The sequence below is a fragment of the Podarcis erhardii genome (assembly GCF_964252035.2).
Source record: "Podarcis erhardii genome assembly, chromosome: 3".
Classification (NCBI taxonomy): domain Eukaryota; kingdom Metazoa; phylum Chordata; class Lepidosauria; order Squamata; family Lacertidae; genus Podarcis; species Podarcis erhardii.
In genome coordinates, this window is record NC_138507.1 from 116,225,537 (window position 1) to 116,246,523 (window position 20,987).

The following is a 20,987-nucleotide window of genomic DNA, read 5'->3' on the forward strand; positions in this document are numbered from 1 at the left end:
GGGCTGCTATTACATGTAATGCCTCCTTCTTAGCAAGGCACTCAAGTAAACAGCTTGCAATCCTATAAGGCATTATATAGAGAGACTGAAGGGGCAGTAAGCATTTTTAGGTAATGGCCTTTTCATACTGCAGAATAATAGTTATATAATGAGCTACTGCAAGATAAAGTTCTACCCTTTGTACGCTAGAACTGGTGTTGTTTAATGATGAGATGTTGCAAAAAAGAATTAATGTGATTCTGTTCGCCCTTAGAATTTTTTTGAAATCAGTTTGAAAGGCTTAAAAATCCCAAACGGTCATAAGTAGGGATCAAAGTTTGCTAGCAGCCAATGCTCCACAATGGCTCTGCAGAATGCCATATGGTGTGTAATAAAGCCAGTGTTTATTTTTTTAAAGCACCAATTTATAAGCCCTTATGGCTGTGAAAGATACCTGAAATTTACATTTGTGTCTGCTGTTATCTCTGGAGCCAGAGGTGTGGATGGAGGAATAAAAATGAGAGTGTCAAGTGTTCCACATGGTCCCTTGCCGGACCTCTTCAGGAAAACCAGCAAAACTAGAACAAACTGCTCAAAGCGGTACATAATTGTAAATAGGAAATAATTCGGCGTTGTTGTTGTTTAGTCATTTAGTCGTGTCCGACTCTTCGTGACCCCATGGACCAGAGTATGCCAGGCACTCCTGTCTTCCACTGCCTCCCGCAGTTTGGTCAAACTCATGTTGGGAGCTTCGAGAACACTGTCCTACCATCTCGTCCTCTGTCGTCCCCTTCTCCTTGTGCCCTCCATCTTTCCCAACATCAGGGTCTTCTCCAGGGAGTCTTCTCTTCTCATGAGGTGGCCAAAGCATTGGAGCCTCAGCTTCAGGATCTGTCCTTCCAGTGAGCACTCAATTCGGTGTTGCTTAGCATCAGATCCAGATTACCTGGGCAGAATGCTTTTATTTCTGAGAGTACACACTCAGCTCTGACCAATATCCTTTTCTGTGGTTTGCATCCATGCAGCATACATATTATATATAAAACAAACACTGGAACACTTGAGAGATTTTTTTAAAAAATGTTTATTTTCTTAGTAAAAATAAAACTCGGAACTTTTTGGGGGGTACAGTTGCCTCTCACATTAAAACATCATTCATTATGATGTCACACTATCCTTTCTTCCCCATTACATAATTCTGGCCAAATACCACTTTCTGAAGATTGATTTAGAATTGCGGCATGTCCTTGCAAAAGGGTAAGCAAATCTTCCTCTACTATTAATAGGCGATGCAGTTATTCAGGGCTGCCTTTACATTGGTACAGATCCAAGACTGATGCTGCAATCCCATGTGTACTAAAATATCTGAACTCAGTAGGACTTACTTCCAAGTAAACATGCACAGGATTATCCCCTTGTGCAATCTGCGCTGAATGGCATCAGCTCACCTAGAAGTACCAGAATCCTGACAATCATCGCACTATGACTGGAATTGTATTGTGAACAAACACAAACCCCTGTGTTGCAAAATTTAACTACCTGCAAAAATGCAAACGCAACACACTGGCTAATAACTGTTAGTGAATATATGATCGGTTATGATGTCATTCAAAATATACGAATATATGAATGAGCCATTTCAAAATGATGTATATATTATGCAACACATCTCACAAAATATACAAGTAACTACAAGTTGTTAAGCAGTTGCACTATACAGTGAGCACTGATCCGATAGTATGATCCCTACTAGTATGAATATTTCATTGATAATTATTCACTGATGAAGACTTTATTCCGAAACAGTTAAATGGTTCCGGATATACTGTCCTTTTGAGACTTTGGAGAGACATCTTCCTTTGAGATAAAGCTTGGCATTCCTCGCTGTTCATTGATCTGTTTGATTCTTTGATTGACTCTGATGCAATTAACAACTTGTAGTTACTTGTATATTTTGTGAGATGTGTTGTATAATATATACATCATTTTGAAATGGCTTATTCGTATATTTTGAATGACGTCATAACCAATTATATATTCACTAACAGTTATTAGCCAGCGTGTTGCGTTTGCATTTTTGTAGATTAGAATTACCGTATTTTTTGCTCTATATGACTCACTTTTTCCCTCCTAAAAAGTAAGGGGAAATGTGTGTGCGTCTTATGGAGCAAATGCAGGCTGCGCAGCTATCCCAGAAGCCAGAACAGCAAGAGGGATTGCTGCTTTCACTGCGCAGCGATCCCTCTTGCTGTTCTGGCTTCTGAGATTCAGAATATTTTTTCCTTGTTTTCCTCCTCCCAAAACTAGGTGCATCTTGTGGTCTGGTGCGTCTAATAGAGCAAAAAATACGGTATATTGTGACAGGCCTCAGATGATCAGAGGACAGATGGCAACTCAATTTTAGCTATTTAATAGAGAACCAAAGCCTGCAGAAAGATCCAGAGGAACGCCATTTGGCACCCCAGCGAGACCAGAGTTCACAGGCTGTGGGAACAGAGAACTCTGCTCTATTTTCAAAGATATGTTTTGAGAGACCATGTTATTTTAGAAGCGCAACCTATTCCGCTGGCTGGCGCTGGAGATATATGCATTTAACAAAGTGGTCGAAGTACCAGATGTTCTTAATTATAACATTTTTTTTAAAGTTTTTTTTAAAAAATAGATCAACATGATCTAAAAAAAGGTAACAAAATTTTTGGAAAGCCAACCAGCCTACAAAAAAACGGAGCCCATTCTGCTGTCACCAGTCACTGATAAGACTGTCGCCCCTTCATTCTCCACATCTTGAAAGTTAAAACTTCTCATTTATCATCCAGAGCTGGAGGCCAGTCAACATCCACCGACTGCAGAGAGAAGGAAACAAATGCAAGCGTTAAATCGCAAATGGGAGATTTCCACTTGTTAATATAGCATATATGGATCTCTAGCCAGAAAACGGGTGGCGCTGTGGGTTAAACCACAGAGCCTAGGACTTGCCGATCAGAAGGTCGGCGGTTTGAATCCCCGTGATGGGGTGAGCTCCCATTGCTCGGTCCCTGCTCCTGCCAACCTAGCAGTTCAAAAGCACGTCAAAGTGCAAGTAGATAAATAGGTACTGCTCCGGCGGGAAGGTAAACGGCGTTTCCGTGCACTGCTCTGGTTCGCCAGAAGCGGCTTTGTCATGCTGGCCACATGACCCGGAAGCTGTATGCCGGCTCCCTCGGCCAATAAAGCGAGATGAGCGCCAGAGTCAGTCACGACTGGACCTAATGGTCAAGGGTCCCTTTACCTTTAGCCAGAAAACGGCTGAAATGGCATATGACGGCATGGATGGGTCATAATTTTATAGCTGGAAGTATCACGACAATTCCATGATTGTCACTACAAAGAGGAACAAGGAGGTAGCACTCACTTCTACGTCCAGCTCCAAGATGTCAGCGGTTGTGCCCAAGAGTGTACCAATGTTCGGCTTGGTTCTTCCAAAGTCTCCATGAACAAACTCTTTAATGTACCTAGATTGCCATTAAGGACGAAACGAGAAGGGTCAGGAGACCCCACACATCTTGCACGGGGGGGGGGGGGGGCAAAGGAAGGGGTGGCGCTCAGTGATAGAGCATCTGCTTTGCACGCACAAGGCGCCAAGTTCATTCCCCAGCATCATCACACAGGGCTAGCAAAGGCTCCTGCTGGAGAGCGGCTGCCACGCTGTGTTGGCACTATTGAACTGGAGAGCGGCTGCCAGTCAGTGTTGGCACTATTGGGCTGGATGGACCCATGGGATGTCTTTGCATAAGGCAGCTTCCGAAAGGGCACAGTGTGTGGAGCCCAGAAAGGGAGTGTGGCTTGTTCATTAACATTCACCATTGGTCCTGCAGCATTAGACTGGGCGGGTGGGTTGTACCCCAAACTGGGGTTGTGTGTACGCTGCGTGTTTCACTAATCACTCTGCAAAACCTTGCCCCAAGAAACACTGGATTCTGCAGCCTACACACATCATGGAAATTCAGAAAACTTGTTATCCTGACCTTCCTCCAAGGAGTTCAGGGTGGTGTATATGGTGTGGGTTGGGGGGGGCACTGTGACGCGGGTGGCATTGTGGGTTAAACCACTAAGCCTAGGACTTGCTGATCAGAAGGTCAGCAGTTCAAATCCCCGCGACGGGGTGAGCTCCCATTGCTCTGTCCCTGCTCCTACCAACCTAGCAGTTCAAAAGCACATCAAAGTGCAAGTAGATAAATAGGTACCACTCCGGTGGGAAGGTAAACGGCATTTCCATGCACTGCTCTGGTTTGCCAGAAGCGGCTTAGTCATGCTGGCCACATGACCCGGAAGCTGTACGCCGGCTCCCTCGGCCAATAAAGCGAGATGAGCAACGCAACCCCAGAGTCGGCCACGACTGGACCTAATGGTCAGGGGTCCCTTTACCTTTACCTTACTGTGGCTCAAAAAGGATACGTCCCTGCCTGCGTCTTCAGATGGAGACGGAAATGATGTTCATCTATGTACTCCGACTGCATGGTGTATATGACACGAACCCTGACAGCTAGCGGTCGCCGGTGGAGGACCCGCAGTGGAGTTTTTTGATCGAGCTTTAATTCCTGTCCAAGAAATCAAAAAACAAACAAGCAGGAACGCAAAGCATTAAGTACAGCAGATACACGAGGAAATATAAAATTGTTTCTGTGCTGCAAAAACCCTCATGCCGCTGAGGTATAGGGCACATAGCTGTGTTATATAACACTTACCAGTTATGACAGCAGATTTCTTGCCCTCGCCCTCCCAGTCCAAATACCAAACCGATGGAAGTGATAACTTCAGTGTTTGGAAGGTGATATTGCAATTAAGCACATCTCTGTATGCTAACATAAGTGGATCAGGAATCCACAGGCCTCACTCAGAAGCAACCGTGGGTGACAACAGTAAGTCCAAATCTGCAAACACCAGCATGGCCGAAACTAGAGATGTCAGATAAATTTGATTCAGTTTGCCTTTACGGTTAACCTACTGTGGTGGGATAGTGTGCTGCTTGTGCGTAAAAGCTTGATCCCTCTGGGGTTTGGCTGGTCATCCAAACCGATGCACTAACGGAGCCCCCAAAGCATGACTCCGTCAGTCGCTGGTAGTATCTGACAGTGGGCGTCTACGGAATTTACGCCAACATAAAAGCTCTTTGACAGACATGCGCTTTCGAGACTCTCTGCGTGACAGTTTCCGGCGAAGGGTGGGCGTTCCCAACGGGGGTCCCGTTACCTCTCCACTACTCTCACTGGAAGCATCCCAGAGCCTCCCCTCCGCTGTGACTCCTGCACTCCCCCTGCTGGTTCCCTCTTCTACTGCAGATTCTCTCCTATTCTCCTGTAGCCTGTCCACTACCTGTCTCTCCGATGGCAGTTCCCTGACATCCACCTCCCCCCCAGGGCCCCCTTCACCCCCTCCCGCCTCCTCTCCCACTGGCGGTGAGGGCGGAAAGCCCCTGAAGGAACTCTCCTCGTCGTCCGAGGATTCTAACACTTCCAGCCACGGCGTACCGTCTCTCTCCCCGTCTTCCTCTTCTTCGTCGGAGTCGGCTTCTTCACCCACCCCTGACTCTGGGAACCCTTCAAACTCTCCTTCCTCATCTGTGGTCCCAAAGTGTTCCCTTCTAAATCGAGCCACGGGTTGCGGTTTTCTTGGGAAACGCTGATGAAATGTTTCTATTAAAACCTCGTCATTGACTACCTCTGCTGGTACCCAAGTGTTTTCCGACTCTGCTTCCCCCTCCCATTCTACCAGATATTCCACCTGATTCCCCTTCCACCTGGAATCAATGATTCCTGCCACGTTCATGTCGCGCTCTCTCTCTTCTATCACGGGCGTTTGGGTGGCCTCTCTCTCACGCTCCCCCCACTCGCGTCCCTCTCGGTACGGCGACAGTAATGACCTGTGAAATACTGGGTGTAATTTCATGTGACTGGGCAGCCTGAGTTTGAATGCCACTGGGTTGACCTGCTGTATGACCTCAAAGGGTCCCAATCTTTTGGGCCTCAATTTCTTACTCCCGCCCTTGAACGGTAGCCCTTGGGTGGACAACCACACCCGGTCCCCCACCCTTATAGTTTCACCTTCCCTCCTATTTCTGTCTGCTTGCTTCTTATATTCTTCCTTGGCTTTCTCTAAGTTAAGTTGAAGCTGACGGTGGATCGCCTCCATCTCTTCAAAAAAATATTCCGCCGCCGGCACGCTCCACCTCTCCCCTCCCTCTCCTGGGAATGCCCGGGGGTGACACCCATAATTTGCCAGGAAGGGACTCATCCCTGTGGACACGTTCTCCGCGTTGTTGTAGGCAAATTCTGCTAGAGGTAACTTATCCACCCAATCATTTTCTCTGTCTTTTACATAACACCTCAGGTATTGTTGTAAAACCCCATTTGCCCTTTCCGCTTGCCCATTGGTTTCTGGGTGCCGGGCAGTTGAGAAATTGAGTTCTACGTGCAGTAAGCTCATAAGTTTCCTCCAGAACCTGGAAGTAAATTGTTTCCCTCTGTCGCTGACCACCCTCAAGGGGGCGCCATGCAACTTGAAAATATGTTCTACAAACAACTTGGCGGTTTCCTCCGCTGTGACTGCATGTGAACAAGCTATAAAATGACACATCTTGGTTAATTGATCTACCACCACCATGACAGCTGTTTTGCCTTTGGATTTTGGCAGGTCCGTCATAAAATCTATGGATACTGCCTCCCATGGCCTTTCGGGCGTGGGTAAGGGTTGTAATAGCCCCGCTGGCGCCACCCTCTCTCCTTTCGCTCGCTGGCACCTGTCGCAACCCCTGACATATTCCCGTACGTCCTCCCTCACCTTGGGCCACCAAAACTCCCTGGTAACCAACCACATGGTTTTGTGCTGTCCAAAATGTCCCGCTGTGGGGCTGTCATGCAACTGCTTGAGTACTCTGCCCCTCAGTTCCCCGTCGGGTATGTACAGTGCCCCTTTGTAATACAACGCCCCGTTCTTTTCTTCGAACCCCCCTGTGTTCTCCTCTGTCCTCCGGAGCTCTCTGAGTTTCTCTTGGGCGTATTCATCGTTCTCCGTACCCTCTATCAGTTCCCTCTGCCCCACCAATGCCGCCCCACACACCCAGCGGTCTTCAGGGATTACATGCCTTGCCTCAGGCGCTCCCTCCCCCTCTAAGTACTCAGGTTTCCTGGAAAGAGCGTCCGCCCTCACGTTCTCGGAGCCGGGCACGTAACGAATCTCAAAGTGGAATTTGGAGAACTCCTGGGCCCATCTCACTTGTCTCTGGTTCAGCACTCGGGCTGTTCTCCAGTATTCCAGATTTTTGTGGTCAGTTCGGACTTGAACCTTGTGCTGCGCCCCAATCAGCAAGTGCCGCCATTTCCGGAATGCTTCATGAATGGCGAGCAGTTCTCGGTCGTACACTGTGTAGTTCCTCTCTGATTTGTTCAACTTCCGCGAGAAGAATGCACACGGTCTCCATTCAGACGTATCTTTTCCCGGCTGGAGAAGAACGGCCCCCACCGCTCGGTCTGACGCGTCAGTCTCCACTCTCATTGGTTGTTGTAGATCCACGTGCAAGAGTTGCTCTTCCGACGCAAACGCCTGCTTTAAGCGTTCGAACGCTTGTTGCGCTTCTCCCGTCCAAACAAATTTCTTTTTGCTACTAAGACAATCCGTGATGGGCGCTGTTAAATGGGCAAAGTTTTTGATGAACTTCCTATAGAAGTTTCCGAAGCCCAGGAACCTTTGCACGTCCTTCTTGGTCTTTGGTGTTTTCCATTCCAGTACCGCTTGAACCTTGCTGGGATCCATGGCCAATCCCTTGTCAGACAACCGGTACCCCAGGAATTCCACCTCCTTGGTATGAAACTGACACTTCTCCAGTTTCACCCACAGCCGGTTTTCTCGCAGCTTGCTCAGTACCTCTCTTACATCTCGCACATGCTGCTCCTCATTGTCTGAGTACACCAGAACGTCATCTAAGAACGCTACGCAGTTCTTGTAGAGCAGTGGCCCCAGGACGTGATTCATGAATGATTGAAAACAGGCGGAGCCCCCTTGTAATCCGAAAGGCATAACGGTGTACTCAAAGGCCCCCAAGGGGGTGAACATAGTGGTCTTCCACTCATCCCCCTTTCTCACACGTATCAAGTTATATGCCCCCCTAAGGTCCAGCTTGGTAAAAATTTTCCCTTTTCTCACCCGTGTTAGAATGTCATCAATTCTGGGCATAGGGAAAGTCACTGGTTCTGACACTGCATTTAGGGCCCTGAAATCACATACAAGCCTGGGCTTGCCTGTGTTTTTTTTGTCCACAAAGAACACTGGGCTGCCCCCCACCGCTCGTGACTCTCTGATGAAACCTCGCTTGAGATTCTTGTCAATGAACTCCCTTAACTCCTGCATCTCACTGTCTGACATTGCATACAGCTTGCCCACTGGCAATTGTGCTCCTGGGAGTAAGGTAATTTGACAATCAAAGGGTCTGTGCGGGGGCAGTTTATCTGCTTCTTTTTCGCTGAATACGTCAAGCAAGTCAGCGTATTGTGGTGGCACCCTCCCTTTGTCCATCACTTCCATCCCTGCTAGAGTGCCCCTGGCGCCTGCCTGAGCCTCTCCCTCCTTGCAGTGTTCTAGGCAATGTGCTGATCCAAAGGAAACCACTCTCTGATGCCAGCCTACTAGCGGATCGTGTAGCGCCAGCCAGCTCATACCCAAGATAATAGGAGCTCCTCCCAAGGTGGCTACGTTAAACGCTATCAGTTCGGTGTGTCGTGCCACCCTCATTATCATTGGTACAGTCTGTTGGCTCACTTCTCCTCCCAACAGCTCCCTCCCATCAATCGTGGTAACCTGCAAAGGCTTACTCAATGGGATAGTCTGTATTTGGTGTGCAGCTGCAAACTCTTTGCTCATGAAATTACATGAGCTACCTGAATCCAATAGCGCCTTTATCTTCAGTGGGTGTCCGTTTGCCAGTTCCAGCAACACCTCTATCACAAGCGCTGGTCTTGGAGGTTCCGGCGTGGGCACATTCATTACTCCCTGGCCTGGCTGCTGTGCCCTGATGTTGGCAACCAGGCGTTGGCTTTTACTGGCTCCGTGATTTCTTCTTCCTCCTTCCCCCCAACAGTTCCCGCCATCCCTTGCCATTCCTTCCTTTGCGGACAGACTCTGGCAAAGTGACCTGGCTGCTGGCAGAGATAGCATCTCTTGCCGCTCTTTCCCTCCTTCTTCCGCCCTTCACTGGTGTTTGAAACTGCGCGCGCGCGCGCTGTTCCAAGTTCCATCGGCTCTGCTGGCGGGAAAGGCTGCTCCGGAATCTCTGGAATGCGGAAGTCCTTCCAACGTTCCCCCTTTCCTTCCCGCTTTTCCATAGCTCTAGCTTCCTGGCGTGCCCCAATGGACAGCGCTGATTTAGTCAGCTGATCCATAGACTCCGCCCTAGGCGCCCGGGAAAGTTCATCTTTCACTGCCGGAGAGAGACCTTCTTCAAACAGCATTTGAATAGGTTCACTAGCAAGGTCCCACCCAAGTCTATGAATCAGCATGGTGAACTCAGTCCAGTACTCACGTACAGATCGGCTCCCCTGTTTACACGCCATTAACTGCCTGCGCACCACTCCCTGCTCGATCTCGCTGGAAAACATCAAGTCCATGGCGCGGAAAAACTTCATTGTGTCCTTTAAGATTTCATTATTGGCTGCCATCAGGGGCCGAACCCAGTCCCTCGCCCCTCCCTCTAGATGGCCAATCACGTACGCCACTCTAGAGTTCTCGTCGGGGAAGTCATCAAACAGTAGATTGAGTGCATATTGCATCTCTGTCCTAAAGGCTTGATAGTTCCGGGGATCCCCCCCAAATTTCTGCACCAGTCCAGGCACCCGTCTGGCAAGTGGGGTGGTCTTCCCCTTATCTGCATCTTGAGCCCTCCTCTCCTCGAGCCTCGCCGTTTGCAGTGCCAGCTGGACCTCCAACGCCCTGTACCTTTGTTCCAGGCTTGGATCTGCGCCAGCTCCCGCTCCTGCTCCTCCGGTTCCGGATGGTTCGCTCATGATGCCTTCTGCTTGCACAAGCTGCTTTCAAAGACTGTCAGATTGCTGTGGTGGGATAGTGTGCTGCTTGTGCGTAAAAGCTTGATCCCTCTGGGGTTTGGCTGGTCATCCAAACCGATGCACTAACGGAGCCCCCAAAGCATGACTCCGTCAGTCGCTGGTAGTATCTGACAGTGGGCGTCTACGGAATTTACGCCAACATAAAAGCTCTTTGACAGACATGCGCTTTCGAGACTCTCTGCGTGACAGTTTCCGGCGAAGGGTGGGCGTTCCCAACGGGGGTCCCGTTACCTCTCCACTACTCTCACTGGAAGCATCCCAGAGCCTCCCCTCCGCTGTGACTCCTGCACTCCCCCTGCTGGTTCCCTCTTCTACTGCAGATTCTCTCCTATTCTCCTGTAGCCTGTCCACTACCTGTCTCTCCGATGGCAGTTCCCTGACACCTACCTAAATCACACTTCTGTAAACAGTAAGTTACCCAAAGCACCGCCAAATCTTCAAAATTCACACTTCTCTGAATTTTGCAGTGCAGTTCTCTAGCCAAAGTAATGCGTACTTTGTGCATATAAATTAGGTATGTAAATGAAAGCAACATGCAAAAAAGTATTGCTTTTTTGGGGAACTGCTTTGCAAAAATGTGTGTATCAGGCAAAACTACATACGAATGTGTATTTTAGGAGAAATTTGCACTAAAGCCCTGGTGAATTTTCATTCACGCGGGGGGGGGGGGGGGGATGATGCAAACTGAACTTAAAATTGGAAAAAGAAGAAACTAAAATTGACAAATACATCCATCCCTAGCCAAGAATGAACATACAACTTATTTTAATGAATTGACTTTTGCACAACTTCGGAAAGCTTTTACAGAGTTACGATTAAATACAATCAACTCTTGCTTATAAAGATGGGAGACACAGAGGCATACCAACAAACGAATGTGTTTGCATAAGGGGATGTCCTGAAGTAGAGGACCTTATGCATTATATCTTGCACTGCCCCTTATATAATGAAGCAAGAGGAAGATTTTTAGCACCTATAATGACAAGCTCCCCTGGCCAGAACCCCTCTGACATGATTATGTATCTCCTCGCACAGATAAGTATGTGACCTGGCGTGTAGCACTCTTTGCAACTGCCTCTAGGGAAATTAGAGCAAATTATATAGCAAAGGTAGCAAAGGTACATCAAGCTAGGGATGCGGGTGGCGCTGTGGGTTAAACCACAGAGCCTAGGACTTGCCGATCAGAATGTCGGTGGTTCGAATCCCCGTGGTGGGATGAGTTCCCGTTGTTCAGTCCCTGCTCCTGCCAACCTAGCAGTTCAAAAGCACGTCAAAGTGCAAGTAGATAAACAGGTACCGCTCCGGTGGGAAGGTAAATGGCATTTCCGTGCGCTGGTCTGGTTCGCCAGAAGCGGCTTAGTCATGCTGGCCACATGACCCGGAAGCTGTCTGTGGACAAACGCCGGCTCCCTCAGCCAATAAAGTGAGATGAGCACCACACCTCCAGAGTCGACCACGACTGGACCTAATGGTCAGGGGTCCCTTTACCTTTACCTTACATCAAGCTATATTTTATCCTTATCACCAAACTCCGAATATAGTTGCACACTGTATTAATTAACATCATTTTTTAATATATTAGTGGCCATGTGATAAATTTTATTGTTTAATGTCTTAATTTGTATATTAAGGTACTTTTATAGTTGTGTTTAGTGTAGGTAATGTCTTGATAACATAAATGTTTTAAATTTTGTTGGCTCAATCCAGTATATTTTCTTTTAATTGTTGAATGATTCTGTGTACATTGCGGCAGCCTTTGGCTATGTGCAATAAAACTGACTGGCCATCCCTAGCCAAGACACTAACATATCCATGTAGCAACCCTGAAAGTTGGGTTAGGTGGAAAAAGTGTGTACCTAGCCCATGGCCACCAAGGGAACTTCTTAAGTCGGGCAGGACTTTAATTGGGGAGTCCTAAATTCCAAGTGTATAGTTAAAGCTATGGTTTTCCCAGTAATGATATATGGAAGTGAGAGCTGGACCATAAAGAAGGCTGATCACCGAAGAATTGATGCTTTTGAATTATGGTGCTGGAGGAGACTCTTGAAAGTCCCATGGTCTACAAGAAGATCAAACCTATCCATTCTGAAGGAAATCAGCCCTGAGTGCTCACTGGAAGGACAGATCATGAAGCTGAGGCTCCAATACTTTGGCCATCTCATGAGAAGAGAAGACTCCCTGGAAAAGACCCTGATGTTGGGAAAGATGGAGGGCACAAGGAGAAGGGGACGACAGAGGACGAGATGGTTGGACAGTGTTCTCGAAGCTACCAGCATGAGTTTGACCAAACTGCGGGAGGCCGTGGAAGACAGGAGTGCCTGGCGTGCTCTGGTCCATGGGGTCATGAAGAGTCGGACATGACTAAATGACTACACAACAACAAATTCCAAGTCCAACATTCAGCCCACTATACTCTGTTGTCTCCCTTGCTGCAATGCGCAGGCTGCAATGGCCTGGCTGCCTGTGTCTTCCTGTCAAATGGGAGGAATTTTGCCACATTAACAGGAGCACACAGGGAGGAAAACAGGCACCTTGCAGGAAGCCAGGCACTTCCGTAGGCTGAACCGTCCCAGAGATTGTACTCTGTTGTGCAACTGCAGCATGAGTAAGACAGGGCCTGCACAGAGATGTGAGCCCTAGGGTCATGCAGAGGCCGTGGAAAATCTGAGTGGGAGTAGAATTCAGTTTCCCTTCTTCTGAAGAATAAAAATACAGAGGGAAAAATGAGATTATTATGTGGCCCTTACTGGTTGTGAAGCTATGCTTAAAACTGGGCTGGGCAATTTCTACTGAAATCTCAAAAAGGCTGGTTGCGGGGGCCAAAGAAGAGGTTTCTCATGGTTGGGGCATAATTAGCAAAGCCAGAATAAGTTCTGAAAACGTAGAAGGTAAATCAAGATGTGTTCAACATGCAATGTGAATTGATATGGGTTTTGCACTCCCTGGGTGCCTTGTTTGAAATTTAGACTTATTTATTCTCCCGAAGCAGGAATGTATACGCCCGCAGAGCAATGAGAAGAATTGAGATAGTATACCGTATATTGCCGATACAGCCAACTCTGGTTTCCCCGTGTTATGGTTTTAGATTCTGGAGAAACACGCAGATGGACATTCCCATCGCACAATGCCCATCTGTCACACATTAGCGGAGAATGGCATATCTCAGATATTACAGGCATTATAGTAAGATCTGTTAACAGCACACACAGTCAGAGCACGCAAAGATCTCATCCCTGGTTACTCCAAAGTTCTCTGTGTCTCAGCAAGAGGGCGTTTGTTTCTACTACTGTTATATAACTGCCAGTCAAAGTCTTTGCTCATCTGTTGCTGTTGTTGTTGTTGTTGTTGTTTAGTCGTTTAGTCGTGTCAGACTCTTCGTGACCCCATGGACCAGAGCATGCCAGGCTCATCTACTGCTAATTAAGAAAGAAAGAAAGAAAGAAAGAAAGAAAGAAAGGAAGGAAGGAAGGAAGGAAGGAAGGAAGGAAGGAAGGAAGCTGGATCTCTGGTGTCTTTTAATTTCGTGATTGCTGTATGGAAGTGAGAGCTGGACCATAAAGAAGGCTGATTGCCAAAGAATTGATGAACTATCTTCCTCCACTGGAGAAAATGGAGAAGTGTTCACATGTGGGAGCTCCCTGCACCACATTACAAATGCAAGCAGGCAGCTTGGAAGCAAGCTGCAAATCTATGTCAAAATGAAAAGACGCCTGCTTCTTGGAAGAAAAACAATGACAAACCTAGACAGCATCTTAAAAAGCAGAGACATCACCTTGCCAACAAAGGCCCGTATAGTTAAAGCTATGGTTTTCCCTGTAGTGATGTATGGAAGTGAGAGCTGGACCACAAAGAAGGCTGATCACCAAAGAATGGATGCTTTTGAATTATGGTGCTGGAGGAGACTCTTGAGAGTCCCATGGACTGCAAGAAGATCAAACCTCTCCATTCTGAAGGAAATCAGCCCTGAGTGCTCACTGGAAGGACAGATCCTGAAGCTGAGACTCCAATCCTTTGGCCACCTCATAAGAAGAGAAGACTCCCTGGAAAAGACCCTGATGTTGGGAAAGATGGAGGGCACAAGGAGAAGGGGACGACAGAGGACGAGATGGTTGGATAGTGTTCTCGAAGCTACGAACATGAGTTTGACCAAACTGCGGGAGGCAGTGGAAGACAGGAGTGCCTGGTGTGCTCTGGTCCATGGGGTCACGAAGAGGTGGACACGATTAAACGACTAAACAACAACAACAGATCTCTGGCTGATTTGTCGTAGAGCCTGATCTACTTTCTGCTGCCCACCCGCGTCATGCACAATAAAAACAACAAACAAATGCGATAAATACCACCCCAGACACGCAACCTTCATGTTGTCTAGAAGCTCAATGTCTTCGTTCCGGATGGCTTTTTCTGTCCATATTAAGGCACTGTAAGTTTTGGTCTTCGCTTCCTCGCCTTCTTTCATGTGCCCAATGGCCTCTCTGAAAGACAAGCAAATAAACAGGCAACATCCACAGGAATCTGAAAGGTGAAAGGACTCCTCAACAGTCCCTGTATATCTTTATGAATGGCTTGGGGTGGGTGTGTGTGTGTGTGTGTGTGTGTGTGTGAGAGAGAGAGAGAGAGAGAGAGAGAGAGAGAAAGAAAGAGAGAGAGAGAGAGAGAGAGAGAGAGAGAGAGAGAGAGAGAAACCTTCTCTCTTTCCCCCATCCTGCAGGGTACAGTGGTACCTCAGGTTACATACACTTCAGGTTACAGACTCCGCTAACCCAGAAATATTACCTCGGGTTAAGAACTTTGCTTCAGGATGAGAACAGAAATCGTGCAGCAGCGGCGCAGCAGCAGCAGGAGGCCCCATTAGCTAAGTGGTGCTTCGGGTTAAGAACGGACCTCCAGAACGAATTAAGTTCTTAACCCGAGGTACCACTGTAGTGTAATGCCTGTAGGCAGGGCTGTGGCTACCTAAGCATTCTGCACCCAGAGATTCCTGGTTCAGCAACCAGAATAAATTAGGGACGTAAAGTAGGGCTGTACTGTTTAAAACAATTAATTGGTTCACAAACTGACTTTATAAACACACACACTTTTTATCAAACAAAAAAGTGGCCAGGTTAATTGGTTAGTATACTTCCTTTTAAAAAGTAAAATAAAAATACAAATACAAGTGCTAATAAAAATCGCAGGGTTTAAAAAGACAGAACAGAGGGGAATGCCTGTCAGACAATGCCTCCTATGGCATATGTATATCTTTTTTGCTCATAAGCACATTTGATTAATGAATTGCAGAATCAACTGAAATCATATACTTAATAATAAAAAACATATTCTTTAATGGAGTGAGAGCCCTAAACCAAGGCAAATTCCCCTACACTTGTTTTTCTGCGTCTCACCCCACCCTCCACCAGCAAGAGGACTGCTTAGCCCCTCCTCTTCTGGCTTCTGAAATTTCGCTAGGGACTAGGAACTTGCTTTTTCTCCATAATGTGTGTGACTATGCAACACGTTCACAGCTATGGAAAAGGAGTATGTTGGACGTGCCTTGCTTTAATTAGGACAGCTGAGCTAAGGGCTCAATTTCTGTTACAGATCACAAAGGCCCAGCTCTGGAATCCATTTACAATCTCGGCTTCGAAATATGTGAAACGAAATCCTGCAATGTAATGGAAGCTCTGCCTCCTGCCTCTTATCTCCCTCTTAGGGCAACTGCTGTGGGCAGAGGATCAAACTGCAATTGCATTATACCATTTCTGGACAGGTGACTAGAAGGATACTGCTGAAGGAAACAGTTTACTTTGTTTTGCCTGTTCCAAAATCCCAAATCAGAGCTTTCTTTGGGCGTGCTTCAAGGGCGGCAGAATCACCCTGTTGCTGCTGCTTCTTCTACTGCCATTTTGAAAGAGCTTCACAGAGATGGCACAAGGTTGGGAAAGGGTTAACATACCCAGGTTACGGCCTCAAATTCCCTGCTTTTCCACACACCAAAATAAGCTTTATTCAAGTATCAAAACACTGACCTGGTGACGAGCTGTAGATCACGAACTTGGACTTTGTCTGAAGAGTTATTTATTATCTATAAACGAACAAACAAAGATTACCTCAGCCTCATCTGACTGTTTAAAATTTAAAACGATTCCGGGGTTTTGCAGTTAAAAAACAGAAAGGCAATGGGAGTTCCCTCATGCAATGGTTTGAGAAGAAACTGCCTTTTTTTTCTGGGAGGAGAAATAGCCAGAACCAGTGAAAGTGCCCAATTTTTGTTTTTATTTTTTAAAAAAGCTCTAAACTAAATACAAAGTGCTGCTGGCCACAGTGCGTAGAACACAGCTTTCCAAACTTCTCATGTTGGTGACACACTTGTTAGACGTTCATCATTTCATGACACAATAATTCAGTTTTACTAGCTAACCAGAGGTTAAACTAACCCCTTTCTGGTCCCGGGAGGAGCACGGGGAGCGTTCGCAAGACACACCAACACACTAACGTTTCGTGACACATAATTTGGAAAGCTCTGGCACAGAGTGTTGGGCTAGGAGTGGGAAGACTTGGGTTCAAATCCCCCACGTTCCACTACCTTCCGACCCAATCTACATCACAGAGTTACTGCAAGGATAACACTTGCGGAAACTGTGCAAACTGCCTTGAGCTCCCTGATAGAAGAACAGGATTAAGACCTGGCTTCTTTAACCAAAAATAAATCAGATGAACTTATAAAATAGCGAACAGTAAGCATGAATCAAATCACAACACTGAATAGCTCTTACTCCTTAAAATATTTAGAATATTTAGACTGCATCTTGATACAAAGCAGCCAACAGCTCAGTGTATTGCTTGCCATCTCTAACCTGTGAATATAAGCCAGCTCTGCTAACCTCTACCTTTCCCATTGATAAGCCTTTCATCAATGGGCAGCCGTGGGAGCGTCTGAAGGAGCGTCTCCACACCCATCGTTCAGCCCCGGACACTGAGGTCCAGCTCTGAGGGCCTTCTGGTGGTTCCCTCCCTGCGAGAAGAGAGGTTGCAGGGAACCAGGCAGAGGGCCTTCTTGGTGGTGGCACCAGCCCTGTGGAACGCCCTCCCATCAGATGTCAAGGAAATAAACAACTATCTGACTTTTAGAAGACATCTGAAGGCTGTTCAGGGAAGTTTTTAACGTTTGGTGTTTTATAGTGTTTTTAATATTCTGTTGGGAGCCACCCAGAATGGCTAGGGAAACCCAGCCAGATGGGTAGGGTATGTATGTATGTATGTATAAATATTATGCCATTTGTTCACTGGACATCAGACCTTTATCAAATTCTGTATTCTACCAACTGTTTCTCCCTTAAAACTATGCCATCGAAATGCCCATGTAATACTTCATTATTAGGCTGGTTATGTGTAGCATTTTTACATCCCTCTAACTTGCTATTGGACTCAGGACTTTCTCAGGAGGTCTCCCACCCAGGGACTGTTTAGCTTCAAAAAAATGGTCACATCCTATGCCTCCACATCATGTCCTGGGAATGGTTGGAAGGTGAAGCCATGTTATCAAAGATGTCCGAGTCCTAAAGGAGGAAGGTTTCACTACAGAATTGTATTTTTTTAAAAAACTGCCTGGAAAAAAAACTTCAACGAATAATCCTCTACCTTCCAAATAGTAAAAACGAAACAAAAAAGCCAGTTTGTATTAGGGGTAGTTTTGGGAAAACCTGTAGAGTAATGTACCGTATTGGCCTGAATATAAGCCGCACCTTTAAAATTGGAGGGGAAACAAGAAAAAATACCCGAACGTAAGCCGCTCCATTCCTCACGGCTCCTGGCTGCATACTGGGGGGAGGGGGGTGCGTTGTGTTGCCAGTGGCCTTCCCCCTTCCTCGCTCTCTCCCTTCCCGGCCTTGGGGGAAAGGACAGGGGTCTGCGCACGGGTTGGACGCCACTTTGCCGCACTCCTGGCTGCATACCGTAAGGACGTGAATTTAACTTTTCACGGTCGGAATTTGGGGGAAAAGTGAGGTTCCTATTCAAGCCAATACGGTATTAAAAATTGTAATCTGATTCCCTGAGCATGACTGGGTAAATTCCACAGAACCCTGAATACAGCGGTACCTCAGGTTACAGATGCTTCTGGTTACAGAAGCTTCAGGTTACAGACTCCGCTAACCCAGAAATAATACCTTGGGTTAAGAACTTTGCTTTAGAATGAGAACAGAAATCGTGCTCCGGCAGCATGGCGGCAGCGGGAGGCCCCATTAGGTAAAGTGGTTAAGAACGGTTTCAGGTTAAGAATGGACCTCTGGAACAAATTAAGTTCTTAACCTGAGGTACCACTGTATCAGGGAGGCTAACTTTCCACTTTTCTTACTACTCTTTTATAAGAGGGGTTGGGATGTGCAAGGAACCGGTCTTAATGGATTGGCAGGATCCATAAGAAGGGACAGCCCCTTAGGTATCCTGACCCCAAGGTGGTTAGGGCCTCAAAAGGAAACAGCCTGGACTTAGGGAGGAAAGGGTCAAGTCTTGTGTCTTGATGCCCTAAAAAAAAGGTTTCACGCACAGACGGGTAGCCGTGCTCGTTTCTTGAAACAAACACCACAAAGAGTTTTGTGGCAGCTTAAAGGTGGCTTTGCAGACTGCCTGCCAGTGTGCCATTTTCAACACCTTAAAAGCCATTTACCTGTTGAAGCTCCTTCATTTCCTCTGCAGCCAAGCGGACTTTCCGAGGATTCACAAGCTCAATCGCGAAGGGCCTTCCTGTCAAGGTTGGAGCGACCATGAGGTGCAGTGGGGGGAAATGAGGACAGGGAGTTGCAAGTGACTGCATAATAAGATATCCACAGATATTTTTGGTGGAGTAAAAGGGGGGCAGTAAAGGCAAACACACTATCCTCAGAGCCTTGAAATGCTTTTACTTAACTTTGTAAACAGCTCTGGGAGCCCATTTGGGGGTGCAAAAGCCATAAATAATAAGGCATTTCTAAATCCGTGAATTTGTGCTGCCAGCATAAAAACTGTATGAAACTTTTAGAACGTGAAATCTAATTGCTACACAGATATTTGAATGCAAGGTGCTGGCACTATTTTGACCCACCACCAGAGGGCACTGTCTGCTTAAGGGGCTCCAAACATACCAGCTTGAGCCATTGACAGCACAGTCCTTCTGAATCCAATGGGGCTTACTCCCGGGTAAGTGAGTTTAGGATTACAGACTTAGGCTGCGAGTCAAGCTTACCGTTGCCCAGTGTTCTCACATCCACGTCTTCTCTTCCGGAGGACGAAAAATTAAAACCTTCGAAACAGGAAGAAGAAGGTCGGTTGAGCTTGCTAACTCACCAGTGCAAGTATCCTTTCCACACAACCCTGAGCCCCTGTTGCGGGACTCCACGGCTTGGGGTCAAACGGAAAAAAGTGCTCTTAGCTCCATTCTATAGTTTCCGAGCACAATTCAACGTGCTGGTGTTGACCTAAACGGCCTCGGTCCTGTATACCTGAAGGAGCGTCTCCACCCCCATCATTCTGCCCAGATGCTGAGGTCCAGTGCCGAGGGCCTTCTGGCAAGAAGCAAAGCTACAGGAAACCAGGCAGAGGGCCTTCTTGGTTGTGGCACCCGCCCCGTGGAACGCCTCCCCATCAGATGTCAAAGACAACTACCTGACATTTAGAAAACATCTGAAGGCAGCCCAGTTCAGGGAAGTTTTTAATATGTGACATTTTTTTGTTATTTTTCATCTTTGTTGGAAGCAGCCCAGAGTGGCTGGGGAAACCCAGCCAGATGGGTGGGGTACAAATAATAAATTATTATTATTATTATTATTAAGCCCCTGTAAGAGCAACACTAATGAGGAACCCATCTATGGTGTGGACAGGGAACAGTACGGATATGAAAAACACTGGATACATTTGTGGTCCATGCTGAAGAAGCCCACAGGGCACCCCCAGCCCCAGCCAGCAAGGCCACGAATTTCACAGGGGGCTTTTCAGTCTGGAGTGAAGACAAGTGAGAGGGGGCCATGTATAAAAAATGGATGGTGTGGAGAAAGTGTGCAGGGTGACATTTCTCTCCCTCTCTCATAATAAAATAAAAACTTGGAGCCACCCAATAAGGCCGGATATTGGGAAGATTCAGTACTGAGAACAGGAAGGAGTTCTTCACAATGTCAGTTTGCATTTCTTAGTACAGAAAGTATTGATCTGATGTGAAAAGATCTTTCCTATTCTACCAAGTTCAAGAGGGTTCTGGAAGCTTTTCTGTGTGAAAGAAGCTAGCAGAAGGTTCATGATGTTTGGGTTATTCCTTCAGAGAAGCTGAGTTAAGCTGGTTTGAACTGGTTCTCTTATTTCTTCTGTCAAGGTCATGCTGACTATAATAAGAGGCCAGAAGAAGCCTGGGTTTCACTTTCTCTTTCTATATCTCTTTTCCTTCTGGTGTGGTGTTCTGTACACAGTATGCTTAGTGTTAAGGTTTAGTTATTGTAAGTTTAAGTTAAGTCTGCTGTAACTGGATTTCCTGAATGTATCAAGATTTGTGACCATTATGCTCATTTGCCTTCAGTAGCAGTAAAGCTCCGCTGGATGAAATATAATTGCTTCTGGTCTATTTTTTGGGAATCCTGCAACGTGTTTAAGTGTTTACTCTGCTAACTATATGCTGGAATCTGCTCTGGATCAATATTGAGTGGAATTCCATGACAAGTTAAACTATGGAATGAATTCCCACAATGGGGACTGATGGCCACCAGCCTGGTTGACTTCAAAGGAAGATTGGAAGATAAAGTTATGAATGGCTCCTAGCCACAGTGGTTGGGGTCTACCTTCAATGCCAGAGGCACTATGTCTCTGAATACCAGCTGCTAGGAAACCGATTCTGCTTGTGGACTTCCCACAAACCCCTCACTGGCTTCTTTGAGAGTGGGATGTTAGACCAGGTGGGCCTCTGCCCTGAACCAG

General features: G+C 46.8%; 1 protein-coding gene across 4 annotated transcripts in view; it reads right to left on the reverse strand.

Moving 5' to 3' along the window:
- Window positions 1-1,043: 1,043 nt before the first annotated feature.
- Window positions 1,044-20,987, reverse strand: part of PUS10 (pseudouridine synthase 10) — a 30,837-nt gene continuing 10,893 nt past the window's right edge. For 3 of the 4 annotated variants that reach the window (XM_081854773.1, XM_081854771.1, XM_081854772.1), the window contains exons 12-18: window positions 19,273-19,329; window positions 18,718-18,794; window positions 16,079-16,134; window positions 14,428-14,545; window positions 4,414-4,556; window positions 3,371-3,470; window positions 1,044-2,822 (exon numbers count right to left, since the gene is read on the reverse strand). In XM_081854773.1, the coding sequence (XP_081710899.1) occupies window positions 2,781-2,822; window positions 3,371-3,470; window positions 4,414-4,556; window positions 14,428-14,545; window positions 16,079-16,134; window positions 18,718-18,794; window positions 19,273-19,329 (593 nt within the window). In that variant the 3' untranslated portion in view covers window positions 1,044-2,780. Of the gene's footprint in view, window positions 2,823-3,370; window positions 3,471-4,413; window positions 4,557-14,410; window positions 14,546-16,078; window positions 16,135-18,717; window positions 18,795-19,272; window positions 19,330-20,987 lie in introns of those variants that run through there. The other variant, XM_081854774.1, reaches the window with a different exon arrangement.